Source organism: Cheilinus undulatus, linkage group 1 (genome assembly GCF_018320785.1).
Source record: "Cheilinus undulatus linkage group 1, ASM1832078v1, whole genome shotgun sequence".
NCBI lineage: Eukaryota > Metazoa > Chordata > Actinopteri > Labriformes > Labridae > Cheilinus > Cheilinus undulatus.
The window spans coordinates 33,250,047-33,273,189 of record NC_054865.1 but is presented as its reverse complement, the minus strand read 5'-3'; the positions used below and the strand labels follow the sequence as shown (position 1 = coordinate 33,273,189).

The following is a 23,143-nucleotide window of genomic DNA, read 5'->3' as shown; positions in this document are numbered from 1 at the left end:
AGTACTAGAAATTAGTATTCCAAGTAGAATATCTCAGTAAATGTCCTCTATTCTGTCCTAAATGCAGTCGTGCCACAACCAGTGTCAGTATATGGGCCCTCATTAAATAAAACAAACACATAACTAGATGCTTACTATTTCAAATTAAAACAGGAGGTTCTTGAAATGTAAGGGTGAGATCTGGTTAAGTTTAGTTGTAGCTTGGCTGACGTCTAACACTTATCAGAGAAAGAAAAATGCCCCCCACATCCCAATCATGTTACATATTAAACACACTTATGTTTTAAAGTCAGTTTCTCCAGATAGCATTCAATTTAGACTGAACATTTATAAAAGGAATACGATTTTTTCGACCAGCCTGATATTGTGTTAAGGACATGCAGTGAAGAAAGCAACACATACATTTTTATTGCCATTTATTTGATTCAATGCAACAAATGAGTAGTGGAATTTACATTTTATACATCACTGTAGGCTTTAATCAGTCCTGAATGAATCTATAGAGAACCTCAAATCTGCAATGTCAGCAACCTGACGGTCCAGTTGTTTCACTGTCACTAACTCAGAAGGTCTCTATCAAACTATTGTTCCTAGCTTTGCTGCTGAAGCTCTTGCCATTTCTTCTGCATCTCTTCTTTCTCCTTCTGCAGCTCCTCTCTCTGTCTTCTCAAATCTTCAGCTTCCTCCATCTGTGCCTTCCTCAATGACTCAATTTGCTCCCTCTCTGCAGCTGTCTCCCTGGCATTCGCTGCACGCAGCTTCTCAATCAGTTCCCTCTGTTGCTGCAGAGCTTGAGCCTCCTCCTTCTGCGCTCTCCTTAGAGCTTCTATCAGCTCCCGCTCTCTCCGGAACACACGCATCTCTCCTTCAGACGCTCTTGAAAACTTCAATGCACCTATAGGAAGAGAGAAGAAGTACACATGTTTAGCTTCTTTAATCCCCTCAGCTTTCATTAGCTGATTGTTTTAGCTCAGACACCAAAGTGCTTTCTAAGAATTCCTGGAAAAACTCAGTGGCAAACAATGAGTAGATTAGTTGAGCGCTTAAGTATCTTAATGATGTTTAGACTGGATGATAGTAAACCTTCAATTTAGCTTATTTTCCAGTCAAAATATAAGGGGACAGGTACTGTTAAATTTATACTGTGATCTTGCTCAAGCTCTTTGTTGGAACTTTGCACATTGTGTTGTTGAGCTGGATCTTAGTTCAAATCTGATGACAATTTGACCTGGTTGTATAGAATGGTTTCATAGTCAAAATTCTGCTGATTATTTCCTGCATTTTAGTTATTTAATAAAGCTTGTTCTATGTAATATTCAATAATGTCTTCTTTAGTTTTCTTTGGAAAAGAAATCAAGATACAGTTACGAACAAAGACAGCAGAAAGATTCAAAATATCACCTGAATTCTGCCTCTTTTTTGTGGCTCTAACAGTGCCTGATGGGGCTGCCGTGTCCCCATTAACACTTTGGCTCTGCCCATCAGTCCAAAGCCGTGAAAACACCTCTGGGTGTCTCTTTGACATGTGTCGATGAAGGTTGCTGGTGCTGCCACCCTCAAAGCACTGTATTTTCTTCATGCAGAGGCGACACTGAGCTGCATCCAAACTCTCCAGGCGCTCAAAGTGCTTCCAGATCACACTCCGTTTGCTCCGTCTACGATCTGAAGGGTGGTCACCGCTCACCTCCAAATCTGTCATTTGTTGTGCTGGACCTCCTTGTGCAGAGTCCAGGATTTCAGTAATGGCAGGATTAATATCAGCTTCTACGGCTGTGTTATGGTTGTCAGAGTCTTCATCCTCCATCGATATATCTTAGAAATGTGGAATAAAATACACAGTTAGGACTGCTGCATGTAATTGATGACTTATTAAATGGGGTTATGTTTTATATTCTTAGCTTGTTAAATGCTTCTTGGATAAAAGCTTGGAAAATCTAAATACTGTCAACTTTTTCCTATCATCAAAAGTCAAAAACTTTATGAAATTGTTAAAACAGAGAAAAACATTTTAACTTTAAATTTGGCAAGGAAATACTTTCAATTGCCAAATGACATAATCTACATTAGTGTACACGAGACAATTAAACTTAAATATGATATATACATTTCTGCAAATCAACCACATGCTAGAATAATATCCAAGATAACAGTTACTTAGTGACAATGGATTATGTTGTATAGATATATCTATAGATCCACCACGTCTGATGAACACGGCTTTATAGGGGAAAGATAAAAAAAACGTGATGGCCTCTGATATTTATCACAGATTAAATAAAGTAAATTAATGTGATTTGTCTTTGGTAAAATACTGAATTTGTATCTGTTACAACATATCCAATGCTTTAACAGTTTATACAATATAATTTAAAAGTTGAGAGTTGTACTATACAAATTTTTCACATTGAAATAAAATGAACCTGATGAAGTAATATAGCTGGTGCACATCAATCTTGTTTGAAAATAAAACCCAAAGTATTGCACATAGATCTAACAATCTTTTCACAGATTACCTAAAATAAAAATAAGTAAATGAATCACTGAATACAAAAACACAACTGATCTAAAGCTTTGTAATTACAAAACTTGGACATTAATCCAGTTTCACGTCCATCACTGATGAACCGGTCTTATGCGTGCCTTCAGGCTCTGCTTTGTGTACTTGAAATCAGGTCAATATGTCAGCAACTCGATTTGTGGCCACATATCAGTATCCACAGTCCAGGAAGCAGTATGGATATCTGTCAAGTCCAAATATATCCCCAATTTAAGCGGATATTAGTCTGTTTTTCTCCTGTTTTCACCCACTCCTCATAGAGCAGACAGATGTGTTTTGTGGCCCGGCTGAGTAGTCATGTCAAGCACTCAGTGATGTGAGTGCATAATTAGGTTATTATAGTTAACTAAAATTAACTAAAAAACTAAGACTAAAATGTAGAACATTTTAGTTCACTGAAAAAATACACTTGCTATTAATTTACTTCTTTTTACTTTAGGTAATCTGTATAAAGATTGCTCTTCGGTTGTTAAATCTGTCTGAAAAACTTTGGGCTTTATTTTATCTTCACTTTTCCTTTGAATGGTTTTAGTATTTTAATAGTCTTCTTGTGGTGAAAAAAGGGTTGAGTTTCTGTGAAAAAAAAACATCTTGTGTGTAGTTTATCTGGCAAGACCTTCAGAGAACACAAAATTAATTAAAAACAAATAAATTAGTGAGATTTTAAGACATCACCTGGGAAACCTCTCTTTTCTGTCCCTCCACCAGTCTTTTGTGGTGTCGATGTTTCCTCAACAGCAATTGCACGCTGTGAGGACTGGGACAGCCGTGGATTCTGCCCGTCAGAAAAAAGCTGTGCAAACACCTCTGGGTGTCTCTTTGACATGTGTCGATGCAGGTTGCTAGTGCTTCCGCCTTCACAACACTGCAACTTCTTCATGCAAATGCGACAACGGGCAGCGGACAAGCTTTCCAAGGACTCGAAGTGCCTCCAGATCACGCTCCGTTTACCTCGTTTACGTGTCACAATAAAGTCAGTAACTGCCTCTTCGTTTGCCATTTGTTCTGACTGTTCAGCTTCCAGGATGATAGTAGTAGAGTTATTCCCCATTGTGAGGTTGTCACAGTCTCCATCCTCAAGTGCCACTTCCACTGAATAAAAAGAGGAAACAAAGTTAGAATTAGGGCTGATAAATATCAACACCTGCAGCTAATCCCACTGCCAAATATGACATATTAAAATAACAGCTCTTGGGGCACCGGTTTAGCTTAGTGAGTAGAGCATACACCAATATACAGACATTATAGTCCTGAAAGTACTGGTTGATTGATTTCTGGTCCCTGCACGGTTTGGTGCACGTCTTTGCCCCATATTTCCTTGTCTCTCTTCAACCATCCTATCTAAATACAGGCAAAAATACCCAAAAAATAATCTTAAAACATTCAGTATTAAAATTCATGAAAATTCAGTCAGGGGTTCAAAACTGAGTTGTCTCTCCATGTATCAGTGACTGATTGGCCACATGTGGTGTGTACTACCTCTTACCTAATGTCAGCAAGGATCTGCTCACAACCCTGTAACTCCTCCATTAATAAATAATGGATAGTCAATTCAAACTTTATTACAGACTCAATATCCAGATATAAAACAAGACCCATAAAAGGACAGCATGAAACATTTGTTTTCATAAAGGGACACAAAAATCTCAGATTAAACTTGGTATACGAAAAAATCTAAAAATTACTTCACACTTAAAAGAGGCTCCTGTACCAATGTTTCAATAATGGAAGATGTAGCTAACAGGGCTGTATTTGATGTCAGAGCCAAAATAATTCTGTTCCAGTGGATTTAACTCCGCAGATTAATTTATGCAAAAAATGTCTTCATACAGCATGTCAAGTATTAACTCCTGCAGTTACAAACATTTCACTGGCACTGTACCATCCTGGTCTCTTCATCAATAATCTCAACGAATTATTACAAGCCTACTTTGTAATCTCTGCATACTTGAATTCTTATGGTTTGTACAGTCTACAATATGCTTTTAACAAACACATCTTCACATTATCTAAATGTGATCTTTCACAAATCCTGCAGTACTGTCTGTAGATATCACCATCATCCGTCATTTCTTTTCGGTGATAAAATGATTAAGACATTTGACTTTTTGACAGACACCATAATTACCGCTGGGTAGTTTAAAAAGCAGTAAAATTCAACGTCTGATCCTCTTTATTGCAGAGGATCACAACTGCATTCTTAATATAATACCGCAAAAATGTGTTCTGATTAATAAGAAGTTCTAATACAATAAAAAATACTTAAAGTTTGCTTTTCAAGTGATTTAATCAACCTTAGCTTTAAATTCCCGATTCAAAACACTCATCACTCTGATTCTTGATATTGCTGACGTGAAAGAAAATGTAAACTTGTTACAAAGATATTAAGACTTCAATAGATCCTTCAGAAATGCAGACGATTCTCACGCACTTTCATTCACATTAAACTGTTGAAGGATAAATAAACGACAGTTCCCCGTGGTACCTACACTGGTGTCGCTTCATACCGCTCAAGACTTTTGCCTTTCTAAGGTCAGATGACCTTTAAGGAGACGTATTATGATACGCCGTCAACGTGAAACGTACAGCTGCAAACGTTATCAATAAAGGCTGGATTATTGAACTGCTGTTCCTCTTTTCAAAGTAACACGGCTTCTCTGTGTGCACAGGGTAGGCTAGCATGTAGTGGAAATAATGAAGTAACCTTACCAGAGCAGTACTGTTCCCCGTCTGTCTCCATGTCTTGATGTCCGTGGATAAAAGTGCCCTCAGGTACACGGCCCTTGATCTTCCTAATTGCCTCGGCGGGATGTTTGACACGCAGGTGTTTGAGCATAGCCGTGGTGGTCCCCTGGCTGCGTTTAGCCACTGAACATCTGCAGAGAAGACACTGGACCGTCTCTGAGTCTACGGTGGAAAAAAAGCCCCAAACAATGCTTCTTCTACGGACCATACCTCATACTTCGTCTGCTTCGGATGAATAACAAAAAATCACCATAAAATAAATAATTAAGAAAGTTAAAATAACTGGCTTTAACTTGTCTCAGAACAATTAGCTACATCAACGCTAGCTGTTGTGTTTGGCTACGGTGCCCCATAATGCACTGCTCTACCAAAACGTCACATCCGGAGGAATAGCGGCATCAGGTTTAGATCTTCAGAAAAAAAAGTTGAGATTTTTTTGTGTTTTAAGGGGAAAACACATTTTAATATGCATCAAACATACTGAAAACCAACAGTCTGAAACATCTAGCCTCGACTCCAACATTTTGTACTGTCTTGGATACTTTAAGAAGAGTATACTTCAAAGATACTCACCTTTATTCCTTCAAAATGACTAAACACCAAAGAGAAGAGGTGAATACAACTGAATTTATTTAAGGAATTATCTGTCAAGCAGATGAACATTAAAGTTTGAAAAAAAAAGCAACACGTGCTCAAAAAGCCATGTTATCAATTAAAACAACTCTAAATCTACATAAGATAAATATTACAGCGTAAAACAGGAATTCACAGGATAAAAACACAAACACTGAGTGCTGGCAAACTTTCTCCACACAAGACATAAATAAATACAAACGGCTTTCCTTAGACATACAAACTCAGTGGTGTAATGAGCTGGCTGGTACAAGCATCAAACATTTTAAATATGCCATTTTTTCAAACATCAGTGCAAAAAGAAAAACCCAAAACAATGAACATTCAGTTGGAATGTTTTTAAATAGTGGTGGTCATGGTGCATCCTGCAGGCTAGAGTTATGTGAAGACACAAAGTGTAAACTCAACGCATTGTTTTTGTAAAGCACTGTTGGGAAAGCTTGAGGTAAGCATGTTACATGTATTTTAACTACAGATCCTATGTGGGAAATATGACATATTCAGCAGAAGTGAGGTTCAGTTAGTGACTACAACTGTAAACTGTTTCACACTTCCTGCTCTTAGTCTGCATTGCACATTTTTACTCACATACATCAAATCCAGTGATTCTACTCAGTGAAAAGATCAGTAAGGTTAAAGGATGAACAGTAAAAGAGGATGCATAGTAGCTCCACTCTATGAATAGCTACAAAATATGTTAAATAAATCTTAAAAAACAAATAAAATAACTTCTACGCATGTAAACAAACCTTTAACACACACTCTAATTTAGTTTTCCATTTCCTTCAGACTTTGCTTTTGGACATCTAGACATTGGAAAGTCAGTGTTTAGTAATGTCAGTAATTAGCCTGCGTCTACAAAATTGCAATTGAAACATTTAATATGAACTTTGAGCACTAAATTGTTTGACAGGTGACTGTAAAAGTTGGCAATTTCTTTCTTCATAGTCATTCTCAATGTTGAAAAGGATAACCATCAATAAGGTTCCAGTGAAAAAAGGCACAAAATAATTGTGTTAATGTATTTCTCTGAAATAAAATTAAAACAGAATGTGTATTTTGAAGCTGTGTTTTTATATGCAAAATGGTAGTTTTTTTTTTTAAGAAATAAAGAAAAGATGGAGTTCATGGATGATGACGACTCGAAAAATGTGAAGTTTTTTTCCCCCACAGTGAACGTGGGACAACTGGAATTTACTTCTCCAAAAAAGGAAATTATTAACTTGTTGCACTTCTCTTTCCTACATTGTTTAAGCAGAACCTAAAATATTTAAAAGCAAGCATTTTGAGGGGTAATGCTACAAATAAACTTAAGTCATTTTATGTTCCACATAGCTTATTTAACTTAATCCCTGGTCTTGTTCCACCTATAAATATTTGTATCTTGCACATTTTAAAAATGAAATTGAAATAAAAGTAAACTCTAAACAGCTCTATTATTCTCATTCTGTTTTTAGAGAGGCTGTGCTCCAGTGGAGCATCATTTGACTTCTGCCACTAACCCCACTTCACACTAACAAAGAGAAAGGATTTTGTTAGTCAAATCATCATTTTGCTGGCATATTCACATTCATGTCTGAGGTAACCTTCCCTTCAGAAAAAAAGGTGCAATTAGTGTTGTGAATACATGACAACCAAAACACATGAACATGTTTGACAAATATGTTTTCAGCTGGATTATTAACTTTGTGTTATTGTAATCTGGGATCAATGTTTGGGACAAATTACATGGGACATGGCTATTAAGCAAATCGATAAATAAAAAATTAAAACAAGAAGAGAATACACAACTTAGCAGTTTTGTTTTTGATTTCTTGTCTTGATGTCTTGTCAATATTTCATGGTGTACTGATTATAATCTCCAACAAATTCACCCCTAATGGTCTGATGCCTTAACTTTAAAGAAAACAGGATATATTAAACAAACTGCCACAATCAGGGAATCCCCACTGATATGTGTGACAAAAGTAGAGTCACAATGATGACTCCATGTAGTCAATGTTCAGTGAATGAGTACAATGACTGCTACTAAGCACAGTACGGTAGCCTGTTGCACCAGCTGTGCACAAGTTCAGCCTATTTATATAGCTTGAAGTCCCCATTAAACCCAATGTTGAAAATTGCTAGGTTGTAAGTCCAGCTGTGGCACTGTTTGGTTGAACCGCAGAGATGCTAAGTTCATTTTAGACTGTAGAGTAATGTCTGGACTAACCAAAATATTGTCACAACTGATGTTTTGATTTTATTTTAACCAATCAGTGAAAGTATTGTTAATGCAGTGTTTGTTTCAATATTGGTAATCATGCCTAATTGCCTCTAAGGAGGCTTACTGCTTAAAGTAACCTCTGTTAACTGCCATTAAACCTCAAACTGAATGTGTATACAAAACATTTAAAAAACCTAATGATTAGGTAATAATTTAAGTCTAAATTCTTAATCTACAGGCACTGTAAAATAAAAAATGGAAAGATCAGGTGCGGAAATTGTCAACAAAAAGAGATTATTTAACAGTCTGATTTTGCTTGGATTCTTAGCTATCATAATTCATTTTAAATATGTAATCTGTCGAAGAAAAAACACTTCTTACACCAAACCGCATTTAAACCCTGAGCTCCTCCTAATCCTCCAAGTAAACTCAAAAACAATAGTCCATGACTCATGACAATGAATTATACAAAGAATATTAACCTACTAGGAGCTTCTTGTGAGATCGAAGCTACATCATAGCGAAGAATATACATTCAACTAGGTTACATTTGAACTTTTGCAAAGCTGGCGCAACCCTAACATGCTAATGTGCACATTATAATGTTTTTTTAGAATTAGAATAATGGAGCTGTGTTTATCTATTTTATCGTGACTGTGAGAGTAAAGATATTCATGTTTTCTTAATTCAGATGCAGAGAAGCCAACAGAAGTCATATGTGATGTGATCTGCTGAGCAACAGAGTTAAAGGGAAACATTCAGAGCTTAGTTTTGTAGTAGTGTCGCACCCGGTGTTTAAATATTGTCAGTTCTTGTTTCTCTGCAGAGCTTCACACAGGTTGTGATTCGGATCTGGCTCTTGACTCATGATCTCAACACACTCCCATTCTCCAGTACAGCTGGACCGCTTCACCGCCTCCACCACCGTCTGCACATACAGACCATCCTCAAATGTTGGCGCCATGGCAACCGGGCCTCGCGCCCATGACCTGCGCTCCTCATGAGCCTGAAAAGACTGTCTCAGTGATTTTACCATGGCGCTCAACCCCTGCAGGTGAGGCATGGGCATCTCTCTCACCTCTGGTCCTACCCAGCCACTTTCGCCGAGCAACAGCTCCTCACATTTATTCCCATTACGCTGACCGTACAGCTCTGTCCCCCTGGCAACCAGTCTCCCGGATGATCCAACAACCATAACCTCGTGCACAAACGACCCTGGCATGTTGAAGTTTAGGGTCACAGTGCAACACACGCCACCAGAGCTAGACACAGTTCCCCCCATCAACATTTGAAAGAAGCAGAAATCATCACTGGTGACACGGCGAATACCTCGAATCAGATTGTTCTGTTGCACAAATGTCCGCAGTAAACCGTGGACACGCTGGGCTCGTGCACCTGTCAGGTAACTTAAAAGGTCAATGATGGCAGAGCCGACAGTGTGCAGACCACCTCCTCCCATCAGCTCCTCACACGTCCAGCCATAGGACTGATCCAGGAGGCTTGGGCCATAGACTCGAACATCACACACCTGTATTTCTCCAACGTAACCTTCCACCAGCAACTGCCGCATGGCAACAAATGCTGGTAGGAAGCGAAGGGTATTACCCATGATGCTTAGCAGCTGGGGGTAGTATCTAGCTGCTGTCACCATCTTGAATGAGTCCACAGCAGTTGCAGCTTTTTCACATACGACATTCTTACCTATACCTGCAGACAGAGAAGGGAAGTGAGGGGTAAGCATAATTGAGGTAACCAAATACTTAACATTTCTTAAAAATTCAAAAGATACCAACTTCTACATCACACACTCTGACATATACCTCCTAAGTCGGAGAGGGAGGCCAGGTTATACAGCAAAAAAAATAAACGGATCAGAAAGTGACCAATGAATTATTCTTTTGTTGCAAATGAAGGTGTTGATGATTGTTTCAAATATACATGAAGCCTATCTTGGTTTTTCTGCCTCTATTATTATTTATATTATATATTTTAAACAAACAGTGAAATTAATTGAAAAAAGCACTCTAAATAGTCTTTATACATCATAACACTTGTTTATAATGTCCAATGCAGCCTCTGTTTTATGCCAACCATAAAAAAGGTGCAGAGATGCTGATTCAGACTGGATTACTAATATCAGAGGAGCTCTGTGTGTGCTGGAATATGGTTGATAATTTGCTCTGAAATTTGTACTATATAAATTACAGACAAGGTTGATTCTCACAGGATTAAAAACACAGACATCCTCCATGGTTATTACAAAATATCAGAGGTCCACAATTAATACTGATCCTCTGTTGATCAGGTCCTATAATAGAACTAGAAAAGCATGTGAGAGCGTAGACCTCCGCCATCAGCCCTATCTCCCAATAGTAAAGAATCCTTTAAAAAAAATCCTGGATCCAGCAATGATCCGTATCACTCCCAAAATTTAATAAGTTCTTCCTCATGCCATTTCCTGAAAATTTCATCAAAATCCATCCACAACTTTTTGAGTTATGTTGCTAACAAACTAACTTACTATCAAACTAACAAACCCTGCCAATCACATAACCCCCTTAGCAGAGGTAATAAATTGTTATTCCAAGTCTACGTTTGCGAATAAGAATGTATGGCCCAGTGAGTGAAAAAAGAAAAGACTCACAACAATCAGTATAGGCAGATCTAACCAATCAGATTAGATGCCATTAAACCCTTAGTCAGGGTCTTTCCTACTACACATATGTTTGAAACAGCTGCCTTTATCATAACAAACTCTCAGCCTGACCAGCAACTGACTCTTAAAACCAGCATTATGGAAACAGGACAGGCCAGTTTTAGCAAGTTATTTCTATTAATAAGACACTTGTGTATCTTTAAAATGGTGTGAAGAGCAGCTTATCTTAGTGGAGCATGCGGGGGTTCTCAGTGCTGTGACACTGTGGATGTGATTACCTTAGATGGCATTTCTGTGCAGTTCTTGGGTTCTGGTATGATTGTAAAAAATGTAATTATTGTCCTGCAAGAGCATGTGCTAGCACAGTAGAAATACATACTTCTTATACATGGAGATCAGTAGCCTACAGTATCTATGGGAGGTATTGCTGTGGGTAAATCCTTTGGTGGGGACTCACTCAGGAAGTTGCAACTAAAACAGGAAGCTTAGGTCAACACTCAGGAATTCCATCAGATACAGTTAGTTAACTTTATAGATCTCCTCTGATATGACCATCTGTGGAAGATGTTTAGTTCAGATGTGAAGTGTGAGGAATCATGCGTTTGTGTATGTAGTTGTCTCAGTTTCAGTTTTCTCTCCAATAACTACATTCCATGACATCATGTTAATTATTGTCACTGCAAACATCCCAAATATAAAACTAGAGACACAAATTACAGAGGAACTCTGCCATGTGTTTTATGTGTATCTTTATGGTCATGTTATTGGTCATGTTACATTGGAAATGTGCAAAAGGTAAACACAAAATATTCCTGATATTTTTAGACAAAACAGACCATCAAAGGCATACACCATTGGTTCTCAACTGGTTAAGTCACGGGAGTCACCATCAACTCCTCAAGGAGAATTGCAACCCAAATTTTGGAGATCTTTTTTTGTAAATCAGATGTATTTTATAAAAAATAGCAGAGCTTGGCCTTAAGGCAGGATAAACGATGTAATTAAACAATGAAACAGGAGAAAACATTTATGTTTTATTGAGTCTCAGATAATTTGGCACAGTGTCTTTCTTTGTGACCCACTTTGGGGTCCCTACCCACCAGTTGAGAACCACTGGCATAGACAGTTGAATTTCATACAAAAAATGTTGTGTTTCATGTAGATGTTTATGATTGTTTACCTAATGCTTTGACAGCAATCTGCCTTGTCATCGAGGGAGGAATATAGATGCACACAAGGTCGACATCTTGGTGTAGAAGAACATCATCAGATCGGCTGGTGTGAAATGGGATGCCAAGCTCTTTTGCCAAGCAGCATGCTTCCTCCTCACTTCTACCCCAGAGTGCATGAACCTCAAAGCCTTCAGCTTTCAACAATGGGACCAGCACCCGGGCTGTGCTCCCAGTGCCAAACACACCCACTCCTGGCAACATGGTAGTGCCACTTACAGCAACCTTATGTGTTAACCATGGTCACCATCACAAATATCCCATTAGCTGATGATTCACTGATCTGTCAAGGCCTTTTCTTTGTCTTGATATCAAGAAGAGCTGGAAGTACCTGAAAAAATATAATGAATGGTTACCAAACTTTTAAACACCACATTTTAAAACCATGCATCCCTGATTCAGCTAAAGCAGTTACTTCCCTGTAATGCAGGAAGAACACCAGATACAATGACAATAACAAAAAACAGGCCAAACATGTCCAGTAGAGGAAATGGACCAGTTTTTCTTTTTCATCAGTCTGTCACAGCAACCTACATTGTGCCCCGCTGCATAGTTAACATGCCATTCCAGAAAGATCCACACCCACCAAAAGTAAACATCATCCCTACCTCTGGTGCGAATGCACCTTATGCCAGGTGAAACACTTATCAAGTGGCAAAAACTTGCAGACAGAACAGCTGGATATATTCCTAATAACGTTCAGCCTTGATGAAGTGTTGCTAAACATGAAAGCGTGAGTGGCGTAGTACATCTGAGGTCTCCCTACTCTTCAGTTACCTCATTCCCTTTTCTGTCATGGTCCATGGTGGATATCAGTCCTCCGTGTATTTGTTGTAAGATGATAAGAGCAACTTCCTTCTGTGCTTTAGATCTTTATAAAAGGTGATGTGGCAGCTTCTATTTGAATGTGCTCTAATAAAGGTAAAACGGTTAAAAGTAATGGTTCGTCTATTCAAAACATTTATCAGATTAGATGATGCCTTGTCTTTGTAGCACGACTGTTCAACAACAGACTGATGTGTGCCTGTGCACCTGCTTTGCCTGTGTCGCCTTCTCTCTCACTGCATCCACTCAGTATTCAAGCTTCGCAGCTAAACAAACACTACATGTTGAAAATACACTAACAAGTTTGGGAGAGGCTAAAGACAGTCTCTTATCACACATAAACTACTCTGGGAATAACCTAGCTGTGTACTGCCGCTGGGTCAACACATAACAAGGTCCTGTCACAAGAATATGTCCTCGTATATATCAATAAAAATCTGTGCATTGGCTATAATTTCTACCACATATGAAACATAAAGTGGCCAAATTATCTGGCTAATACAGGAACATATGCTCCAGATAGCTGAGGTTCACTCACACTCAGCTAGCTTACGTTAGCTAGCACTGCGCTAGCCGGGCCAGACAGCCGTTTAGTGAACTCTAAAAGCTCGCGATAAGCATTGGTACTTTAGAGAGTTATGACTACATTTTATTCAAGAAACTATTTTAATCTTAGTCTGACAATGGTACCTAGTATAAAGTAACAAATGCTTACGTTACCTGCTGTATTTATCAGGACAGCATCGACAGCAGTTATACGTACTCCTACGGGCGCTGGCCAGTTGCTAATGGTAACTTCAGTAGCAACGACGGGACTGTGGAGACGACCAGAGATACTACAAGAGGCTGGAGATGGGTCACCAACAGAAAATCAAGCAAGTTTTAGCAAGCCTCAGACACCCAACAGAAAAAGGGCTGCCCTCGTTAAACCTTTTTTTTCGGATAAAGGGTTGGTTTCAAACCAAACTAGCTAATAAACAGAACAAATATAATTACTCTCAATCACAGACTTGGTTACGGAAAAAGCTGCATAATGCAAGGAATGGGAGTTCAAAATTCAGTTTACTGTTCAAAGAAAACTCCCGCACACTGTCCACTGTCCAAATGTTAAAGTCCAGAATCCAGCCAACAAGATTCTTGGTAAAATTGTGGAATTTGTAACTTGTTTTATTTAGTATATACATTGATGAAGGTCTCTTGAAATTACGAAAAACTTTTTGTGGTTTGTCTACAATCTCCATTGACTTTATTCATTTCTCATTATTTAATTATCGGTTAAACATCAATTTGTTAATCATTGTATTTCTAAATTTCTAATAGCAAAAATGAAATGAAATAAAATGCGTCTAGCATGTAGTTCTAATTGTAGCTCAACATTTCCTTTCATGTTTCATGTTTTATTTTACATTCTTCAAATGGGCCAGCATTTAGATACCGTTTACAGTTCTTATTGCCAGTTATGGGTTTGAGAAAATAAATGGACTTTAATTTAAAGAGAAAAAAAGCCTTCCAACTAAAAATTAAAAAATCACTTTAATAGTTATTTCTGATGCATTTCTTTGGATTAACTTTTTTAGTGGTTGCTACATAAATTTTAACATGAGTCTTCATTAAGATCTCAAAGTAGGTCTAATGTTTACATGGCACTGGATCTTTGTGCCAAAGTCACATAGCAGGAACTTTTATTAACAGCAAGCTGATCAATGTCAATTCACATGAAAAGTGACACAAACATAAACTACATATTGATGAAAAAAAAATTTAAAAAGTGTTTAACACATAATATATCAATATTTGACACAGACTCCTTGAATAAAATAAAAAATGTTGCCCCATTTAGACTAAAAATTCTAAATAGATTATCATGGTGTCATTAAGTGTATCACTGTTAAAGATTCTTAATGTAAACACCCTTTTTACTGAACAATATGCCTGGTATGTAGTTAGGCCGATTTGTTTAATGGTCAGAATGGTTAACCAAATGTGGAAAGAAACATAATGTTAATATCCTTTGTAAACATTAGTAACTTGACCTATCTCATTTGAAAATAAAAGCTATTGACATATCTTATAAACTCATTATATTGCCCAGCCCGATTACAAACAGGGAAACATTGATTCTGATAATTAGTTGCTGTGCTGTGCTCGCCCCAGTTTCAGCCTGCATAACTGTCTTTCCATGATAACAATCATTACACAACTGATTGTGTGTGTGTGCGTGTGGGGGTGGGGGGCAACATTAAATTGCCCAAATTATTCTTATCTGAGAGCTCCTTTTGGTGAAATTTATAATATTTTGTATGTATGTACATATACTATATATATAGTCAATTTTTAAAACTTTGTTGTTCTTATTTTCTATAGTTTTTATTTTGATTTTTGATAGCATTCGCCTACATTGTACTGTCTATCTGACTCTAATGCTGATGCCATAAGTGCCTTGACTTTCCCCATAGGACAGTGCTGTTTAAAATTGGAATGAGGGCCAGTTCCTGAATAGCGTCCCCATGAAGGGTCTGGGAGATACTCTATGACATAAAATATGTAGAATATTTTTTCTGGCTTCAGTGCATCAAGCTATTTGGATTTTCTCCTCTCTAACAACCTCCTCTGTTGATACAAGCACACATGTCTTGATGGTTTGTTACACTTGTAAATGACTTTTTCTTTTTACCTAAAAACCATGCCAGTAGTGATAATGCTGATTTAGCTCTCACTTGTCCTGCACGTGCCTGCAAAGGGGTGCATTGTCTTTGCCCTGAATATGGGCCCTAAAGTGTTGTTGTAGCAAAAATCTGGGCTATTTGGTCTTAAAATTGGCATGAGTTCTTTTGAAATTCCTTCTCTTCCTTGCACACTTGAACGAACTTCTTGCAGAGTAAGCACACAGATATTGCACAAAGATAAAAATACAAACTTCTCCATACATTCACTGTTGAACTGTCTGTTCTCTTTATCTCCTTTTTAAGTAGAAGAGACATTTTGTCTAGTTTACTGGCTTATGTGCTTGCAAAGGCATGTCCATAGGTGGAGCAGCGGGCAGTGCATTTATCAGGCACCAGTGAGAGGAGATGTAAAGGATAACTGTAACACTGTGAGGTAGGACTGGGAAATAAATGTGACAGATAATCATAAAAATGTAATAAACTGACATTATTATTTTAATCATCTTGAAGCCTAAGTAGTCTACTTAAAGGGCCAGTTAAAATGACCTCAGGGGCCTGACCTGGACCCAGGTTCTCCAAATAAATAGCCTGATCTTATAGACAAATGGTTTATTAATTAAATTGAAATTGAATTAAAGTTCAGAATAGCGATTTTTGAACTTAACCAATTCTTATTTATTTAATCACTGAAAAAAAGTATTGTTTGGTCCTAATATGATTAGTTTTGATGGACACAAAAATGGTATAGTGCCGTGTTCTCTCTCAGCTCAAAAGTCAGCTACGAGTCACTGACCACAAGAGGCGGTGCTGCACTAAAGGACTTGGCGCACAAAGCGCGCAAGGAATTGTGGGACTTTTAGTTCTCGATACTGGACGGTTTGTTTGATAACACTGCGAGAGAAACAAGCTCCTTCACCTCCTAAAACTTAACATTAGCCTTAAGTTCTGCATAAAAATAGTTTTCTAAAAGCTTGGTTCGGATAAATTCGGGTGGATTCTGACTTCGTGTGATCGAGAGTGGTTCGCTTTGGGTGAAAAATAAACAGGAAGTAGCTAGCGTTGTGGGACGTGTAGTTCCGCTTGCAGGCCACTGAGCTTGCAACAACGCATACAAATAAGAAACAACATCTAAATAACATAAACTGAACCAGAAGACGGTGTGTATATCCTCGGCATTGAGGTAAACATGCCCGGGTTCACCTGCTGCGTGCCTGGGTGCTACAACAACTCTCATCGGGACCGGGAGTTACGTTTTTACACATTTCCTAAAGACACCACGCTGAGGGAGATGTGGCTGAGGAACATCTCCCGGGCCGGGGTCAGTGGCTGCTTTAGCACCTTCCAGCCCACCACAGGACACAGAGTCTGCAGTGTGCATTTTGCAGGCGGGAGGAAAACATACACTATTAGAGTACCGTCCCTCTTTCCTCTGCGGGGCGTGAATGAGCGCAGGAGTCGGAGGGGCAGGGGTAGGAAAGTGTCCGCGGCGGCTCCTGCCCGCGCCGCTGCAGCGACCTCCGGGATTATCATCACCAGCGTCGTGAGCAACGCGGCAGAAGGAGCCGAGGGAAACACCGGCGGCGAGGCGAGCGACGACAGCATCGCCGTGGTTCAGATAGGCCAAAACGGGGAGTACCTGGGCACGGCGCGGTTGCCCGTTCAAGCAGAGGGGACTTGTTACACAGCACCGATCAGCTCCGCAGAAGAGCTGACCGCCGACGTCGCAACCGTGGATAACGCGTCCATCTTGCAGCAGCAGCAGCCCGCGCAGTACGTAAGTGTGACCAGCAGCCCGCTCGACCACTCGTATTCACTGACCACCGGCACCACGTCTGCAGAGCTGCTGCGGAAACTGAACGAGCAGCGGGACATCATCGCACTGATGGAGGTGAAGATGAAGGAGATGAAGGCGACCATCCGTCAGCTCCGGGTGGCTGAGGCCAAGCTGCAGGAGGAGGTGCGGGAGCGGGACAGACTGCTGTACGGGAACACTGTGGCTTTTAACGTCCGGAAGAAAATGTGATTTGTAAACATAACCTGACATGACCCCTAGAGACTCAGACTGACGAGGAAGAAACGAGACCCAGCTCTATTTTGTAAGAAACTACGAGCGATGACAATTTGTTTTCAACAAGGAGAACTGTCTTTTCATTGGCTTGATGTATAAAGTTGGCTGGCTAACTCATGTAGTTTATATTGATAATCTCATTGCTAGTTCTTTAGAAACGTGCACAATTAATTCTTTACAGTCAGACAAGGTCAGTAAAAGCATTTTTATCAATATAACCAGACTCATAGTGTTCACAGATTTATGAGCAGGCTTCTACATTTATTATCAGACTGATAAGGAGGAGTCTCAGCAGTGTCATAGAGAGGTTTTTCTCTTGGAGGTTTCTTTTAAATGTTTCTACTGCTCTATGAGCTTGAACAAGAGGAGCTGCAGCCAGAATGAACCTAAAATAGATCTGGGGAGGTGGTGTAAATAATGCCAAGATGAAGTAACTATAGAACTTTTTGTAAACAAAACACTATTCTTAGAAATATTTTGATGTTAGTCAATAAAAGAAAGTGCTACTATGACTTGAGTTGCCTTTTTAGGTCCCTTAAGACTCGTTTTTTTAAAGGATGTTTCATGAATGATGCTTTAAGTAAAATTTTTTTGTTAAAGAAATCTAAAAAAAAAAAAACTTGTGCAGGTGCTCTTTGCAACCTGTACTTTGTCCATACTTCTTGGTTTTGCTGTAAAACAGTCGCTGCTTGTTTCAGTGTGATACATGGCTGAACTTTACGTGCCTGTTTATGGTCAGATGTTTTTCCTCCTGCAGATGTTTGGTGGCTGCATCTCTCAGTCCTGTTCATCTGTGTTTTTATGTAGGATGTTACATTTCTGTTTTTTTTTTCCAAGCTTGGTCTGACATCATTGCTCTGCTGTTATTTTGAAGTAAATCTCATTTTGAAATGGAGCTGATTCATGTTAAATAATTTCTTAATTCATGAAATGTGTCTTTAAATGCACAAGAGTAGGCTGCCAGTCAGATCAACAGGACATATTTGTTCACGGTTCCTGCTGATCCTTCAAAAAGTCCTACATTTAAAAGTTTGTAGGAACCCTGTTTGTTGACATGTCATTAAGTTGTAGCTTAACACCTGGCCTGCAATCAGCTTGTTCCTTGCTACATGTTTGAGGTTCAAGTAACTTGAGGCAGTCCAGGCAAATTATTTTTAGTTGACTTCAACTGTGTGTGTGAGCAAGCACTTTTGACCACATTACTCACATGTAAGGCTGAGTAGTTTAAATTAAATCTCAATATGTCCTGCAGTTTTAAGATTGCAAGAGGTGCAATATTTCTTCCACCTGAAATGTGTCAAAATACCAGTTAAATACACTTTTTTGCAGCAGGGATGTTATGCTCTACACTAGTTTGCAAAAACTCCTACTTTCCTCAATTTTAAATGCTTTTGTCAATCAAAAATGAGAATGACATAAAATGATCATTCTCTTCAATTCTACAGTTCACATCACATTTGCAATAGGACTCATAAAAATTGATTTATTCTTTTCAAAATTGCTCAGCCCTACTCACATCCTGTTATGGAGAAAAAACATTACCGCAAACATTTTAAAATTGCCACCCCATTTCCAACCATTAAATCAAAACAAACAAAAAAATCTAATTCATGGTCATAAAAGTGAGGATCGGTTTAGAAAAAAGGGAGAGTTATTAATGGTGCAGACAGTTGATTAAAAAATAATCTTATTAATTCAAGGTGTTGTAATTAATCACAATTAACGGCATACGTAGATAATTTGAGAAAGCTTGCATTACTGGTAGATTTAATAACAGTGGAACAATCAGAAAGAACATATTTCTGAATGACATCAAAACCTAGCTTTTAAAACAAAAGTGGAGACTAAGGGCAGACTGCACTCACTGGTCAATCTAGGATGGTGTCAATCTGTAGAAAATGGATTTTATCCATAAAAGTGTAGAAAAATAAGAGCGGAGAGAATTTTTACAGATTCCAATCAGTGTTACAAATCTACTTTAGCTGGCAAGTGTGATGGCATCAGAGTGCAACTAATCATTACACATTTTTTAATCACATTTTTCACCCCTGTGATGAATTAATGAAAACTTTGGACAGCACTAGTTATTATACTTTGTAGTAACATAATTAGATCTTGTTGTATTTTTAGGTTGTGAATGGTCACTAAAATAATGTATACTTGAAATATAATGGGAAACAGCATTTGAAATAAATTAGAACCCAGTTTTATATGTGTGGCAAGAAGCAGCACAAAATTTATATTTACTTCCACTATATATCAGTGTTAAGAGATGCACTGATTGTGAAAATTAGGGCCGACACTGATTCTGATGTTTTTCTCGTGACTTGGTCCTTTGCCCTTTAAAATCTGTCATCTGATTCAGCAGTTAGGTATTCTAGAAGCCAGCATAAAATTGATTGGGCACCACAGATAAACAGTGATAACTGGTATTTATTCATGACACATTATCAGGCTGATGGCAATGTTTGTAAGCAGGGCTGATGTGAACCATTATTGATGTTAAACTGGTGCATCCCTAGTGTTAAAAGAGCATTCACAGGAAATGTCACTGAATGAGGAGGATGTTTACAACCCCTCTTTACTTTTGCAAAGACTATAAGACACTGAAAATCCTTTCTGCTTAGTTTTAATGAGGTTTCAAAGAGGACAATTATTAGCCCCACTATAAAAATCAGATTTTTTTTTTCTCAAGTGTTTCCCAAATGCTGCTAAACAGAATGAGAAATTTTTTACACAGCTTTGCAAACATCCTAGTTTTTTTATTTTTTATTTTTCTGGGTCAAAATTTTTATTCCCCATTAGAACACATTTAAAATCAAGTTAAAACTGAGGGTTATCTTCTAATTTACAAACCGTATAAAAACTTCAGTAACAGTCTGAGCTGTCCCTGAGAAAACATTATGGCTAAAAACAAAACAAATCAGTTTAGACTTGAGAAAAAGAATTGTTGATGCTCACAAAGCAGGAGAAGGATATACAAAGTTATCACAGTGTAGCCAAGACCTGCAGTGAGAAGTATCATCAAGAAATTTAAAGAGATCCACACTGTCCAGAACAAGCCTGGAAGAGGTAGGAAGAGAAACATTTCAAAGACTGTGATAAGAAACCTGTGAGAGTGAGAGATGTGTCTTAAGACCCCAGAACAACTGCCAAGACACTAGTGAATGATTTAGCCAAGTCAGGAACTGTTGTCTCAAAGAAGACCATCAGAGCCCTGCACAGGACTGAACTGAGTCTCAGTTACTGAGAGGTTACAGACCAAGAAAAACTCCACTTCTGCAGAAGAGTCACTGTCAAGCCAGACTAAAGTATGCTGATGACAACGTGGAGAAGGATTCTGCTTTGGTCCGATGAGACAAAACTAGAATTCTCAGGCCACAGAAATGTTGCTTATGTTTGGAGAAAGAAGGGAGAGGTGTGCAACCCAAAGAACACCATCCCCACTGTGAAACATGGCAGTGGGAGTATTACGTTGTGGGGATACTTCAGTGTGTCTGGAACTGGGAATCGCCTAAAAAGTGAAAGATTCATGAAGAAAGACAGAAATGACTGCAGGCTGCTATCCAGCAAAAGGGGACACTTGAAAAAGGGGAAGCCAACAGGGCTTGAGTCAAGGATACAGCTTAAAAGCCTTTAATAGCTCAGGGCATCTCTAATAATAGACAATAAAATCACAGAAAATGTGACCAGTTTTAGCCCTAAGATCACAGGATTCTTTTAAATGAACCTCACCTGTGTCTGTGTCTTGTCCATGCCCTGCCACTGAAAATACTGACCATTTTCTACCACACAGGGTCTTCATCAGGGCATGGACAAGATAGGACTTGTTTTTTTTTTTTGTATTTTTTTTTTTTTTTGACAATTTTTAAGCTTCACTCTTCAAGAGCACCTGGCTTTTTCATGGAGTTTATCACACAATGAGAGCACACTGTCACATCTCTCCTTTAATAATTTTGTTTCTTTTTGCAAAGTAAAATAGTGTCTGCATCCAAAATAAAACAAGGATATTTGGAAAAGCTGTGTTTAAAATTCCTTGCTCTGTTTAACAGCATTTGGGAAATACTTAAAAATCGAATTTTCATAGGGGGGCTAATAACTTTGTCATTTGTACGTTGAAAAGGTCATAAAATGTTTTTGTTAGAAAAATAAAATGTATTTACTGATAGCTCAACTTGTTAAAAAAGCTGAGATTTTTTTAAGACAGTAACACTTTGTCATGTTTGAGAAAGCATCTCACAATCTTTTAACCTCCAAATTACATAAGACATTTTAAAAAATGATCGTTATGTTTCAGTGAATGAACCATTGCTGTTCTGGAGAAGTGATTGTTTAACAAGTTCTCTTTTTAATAGGCTAAAAATCAAGCATTAAAAGGTTTCTGCTGCAGGCTGCAGTGAGATATTGCAGCATGATTTTCTTCCTCTAGATGGCGGTGTGATAACAGCTTAAGCAGAGATTTACCTCCTGTCAGTGTGGTCCAATTCATTTTATCTTCAGGCTTGTTTGCTGACAGCTTGGATGATCATTTACTTAATTGTTACTCCCTTTTAAGCGCTGAAATCTCAAACATCTTTAAGTGAATGTAAAGCCGTGAGGCAGATTCTCCACCAATCCTTTTTAAAATAAGTTATTTCCACCACTCTGTGATAAAGTGTTGCATGAATCAGAGAAAGAGCGAATGGCTGATGAATGGATAGACAGAGAGCATTGGAGAGAGCTGGGATGCAGATCCTAATCTCATCTGGATTTATTTTTTTACTCCCAGCAGTGTTGCATAATGCTGTAATCCTGCACTGTCGATCAAACTTACACTACTCTGTCTTCCTTTTTGTATGGCTGCTGACATTTACTACACTAGTCTTTACATTCAGGACAAAACAAGAGCTGCTGCTGACGGCAGACAGTCCCGTCCTGTGAGATCCTGGAAACAAGCACATAAACACATGAAGACAGCAAGAATTAACATATGAACCTTGTGAATGGATCTCAAGAGGCCTAATTATTCAAAGTATGTTCCTAACTAAACATGTAGGGCCTAATGTCACTTTCATATGAAGTTGTTTTTTGTGTGTGATCTCTTTGAACTCACTGTGTGTGACACCAGAGCAGCAGTAGATGCCCATATACACCACAGAGAGTCTGCAGGATTTCTCTCTCCTGCAGAAGATTCCTCTGATTAACACAGCAACGTGAAAACCATCAGACTGCTCCAGTCATTAGGGCCCGAGCAGTTTGCATGGACTTTTGAGGCCTTTAACATATTCAAAAGTTATGAAACTTTGCAGGTGCATACAGTCTTGTGAAAAATTTGATATTTTCATGGTTTGCAACATGCCAATTCAGAATTGCCTCAATAGCACCTCCTAAAAGTTTTAAAAGTTAAGTATTCCTCCTTTGACTGTCGTAAATTAATGAAATTTTGGGACAGATGTGTCTTGAGCAGATCTACAAAAAACCCAGTGGGACCAAGTTTCTATCTCCAACAGGGAATCTGCCATTTTGAATGAATTAGCAAAAATTTGGGTATTTTTGCCCTGTTCCAGGGGTCATATCTG

The 23,143-nt window shown here is 38.4% G+C and overlaps 3 protein-coding genes across 4 annotated transcripts in view; 1 reads left to right on the top strand and 2 right to left on the bottom strand.

The window, feature by feature from the left end:
* Positions 1-399: 399 nt before the first annotated feature.
* On the bottom strand, positions 400-5,645 carry LOC121512277 (zinc finger BED domain-containing protein 4). Its single transcript, XM_041791496.1, has 4 exons — positions 5,267-5,645; positions 3,233-3,649; positions 1,402-1,812; positions 400-895 (listed from the first exon to the last, which is right to left on the bottom strand). The coding sequence occupies exons 1-4, from the start codon at positions 5,508-5,510 to the stop codon at positions 591-593; spliced, it is 1,377 nt and encodes a 458-aa protein (XP_041647430.1). The 5' UTR covers positions 5,511-5,645; the 3' UTR covers positions 400-590.
* A 247-nt stretch (positions 5,646-5,892) lies between these two features.
* Positions 5,893-23,143, bottom strand: part of gfod2 (glucose-fructose oxidoreductase domain containing 2) — a 40,645-nt gene continuing 23,394 nt past the window's right edge. The window contains exons 1-3 of one of the 2 annotated variants that reach the window (XM_041784597.1): positions 13,572-13,663; positions 11,978-12,357; positions 5,893-9,848 (exon numbers count right to left, since the gene is read on the bottom strand). In XM_041784597.1, the coding sequence (XP_041640531.1) occupies positions 8,947-9,848; positions 11,978-12,230 (1,155 nt within the window). In that variant the 5' untranslated portion in view covers positions 12,231-12,357; positions 13,572-13,663 and the 3' untranslated portion in view covers positions 5,893-8,946. Of the gene's footprint in view, positions 9,849-11,977; positions 12,358-13,571; positions 13,664-23,143 lie in introns of those variants that run through there. The other variant, XM_041784588.1, reaches the window with a different exon arrangement.
* On the top strand, positions 16,388-18,480 carry thap11 (THAP domain containing 11). The gene has a single exon (XM_041784610.1). The coding sequence runs from the start codon at positions 16,704-16,706 to the stop codon at positions 17,538-17,540; it is 837 nt and encodes a 278-aa protein (XP_041640544.1). The 5' UTR covers positions 16,388-16,703; the 3' UTR covers positions 17,541-18,480.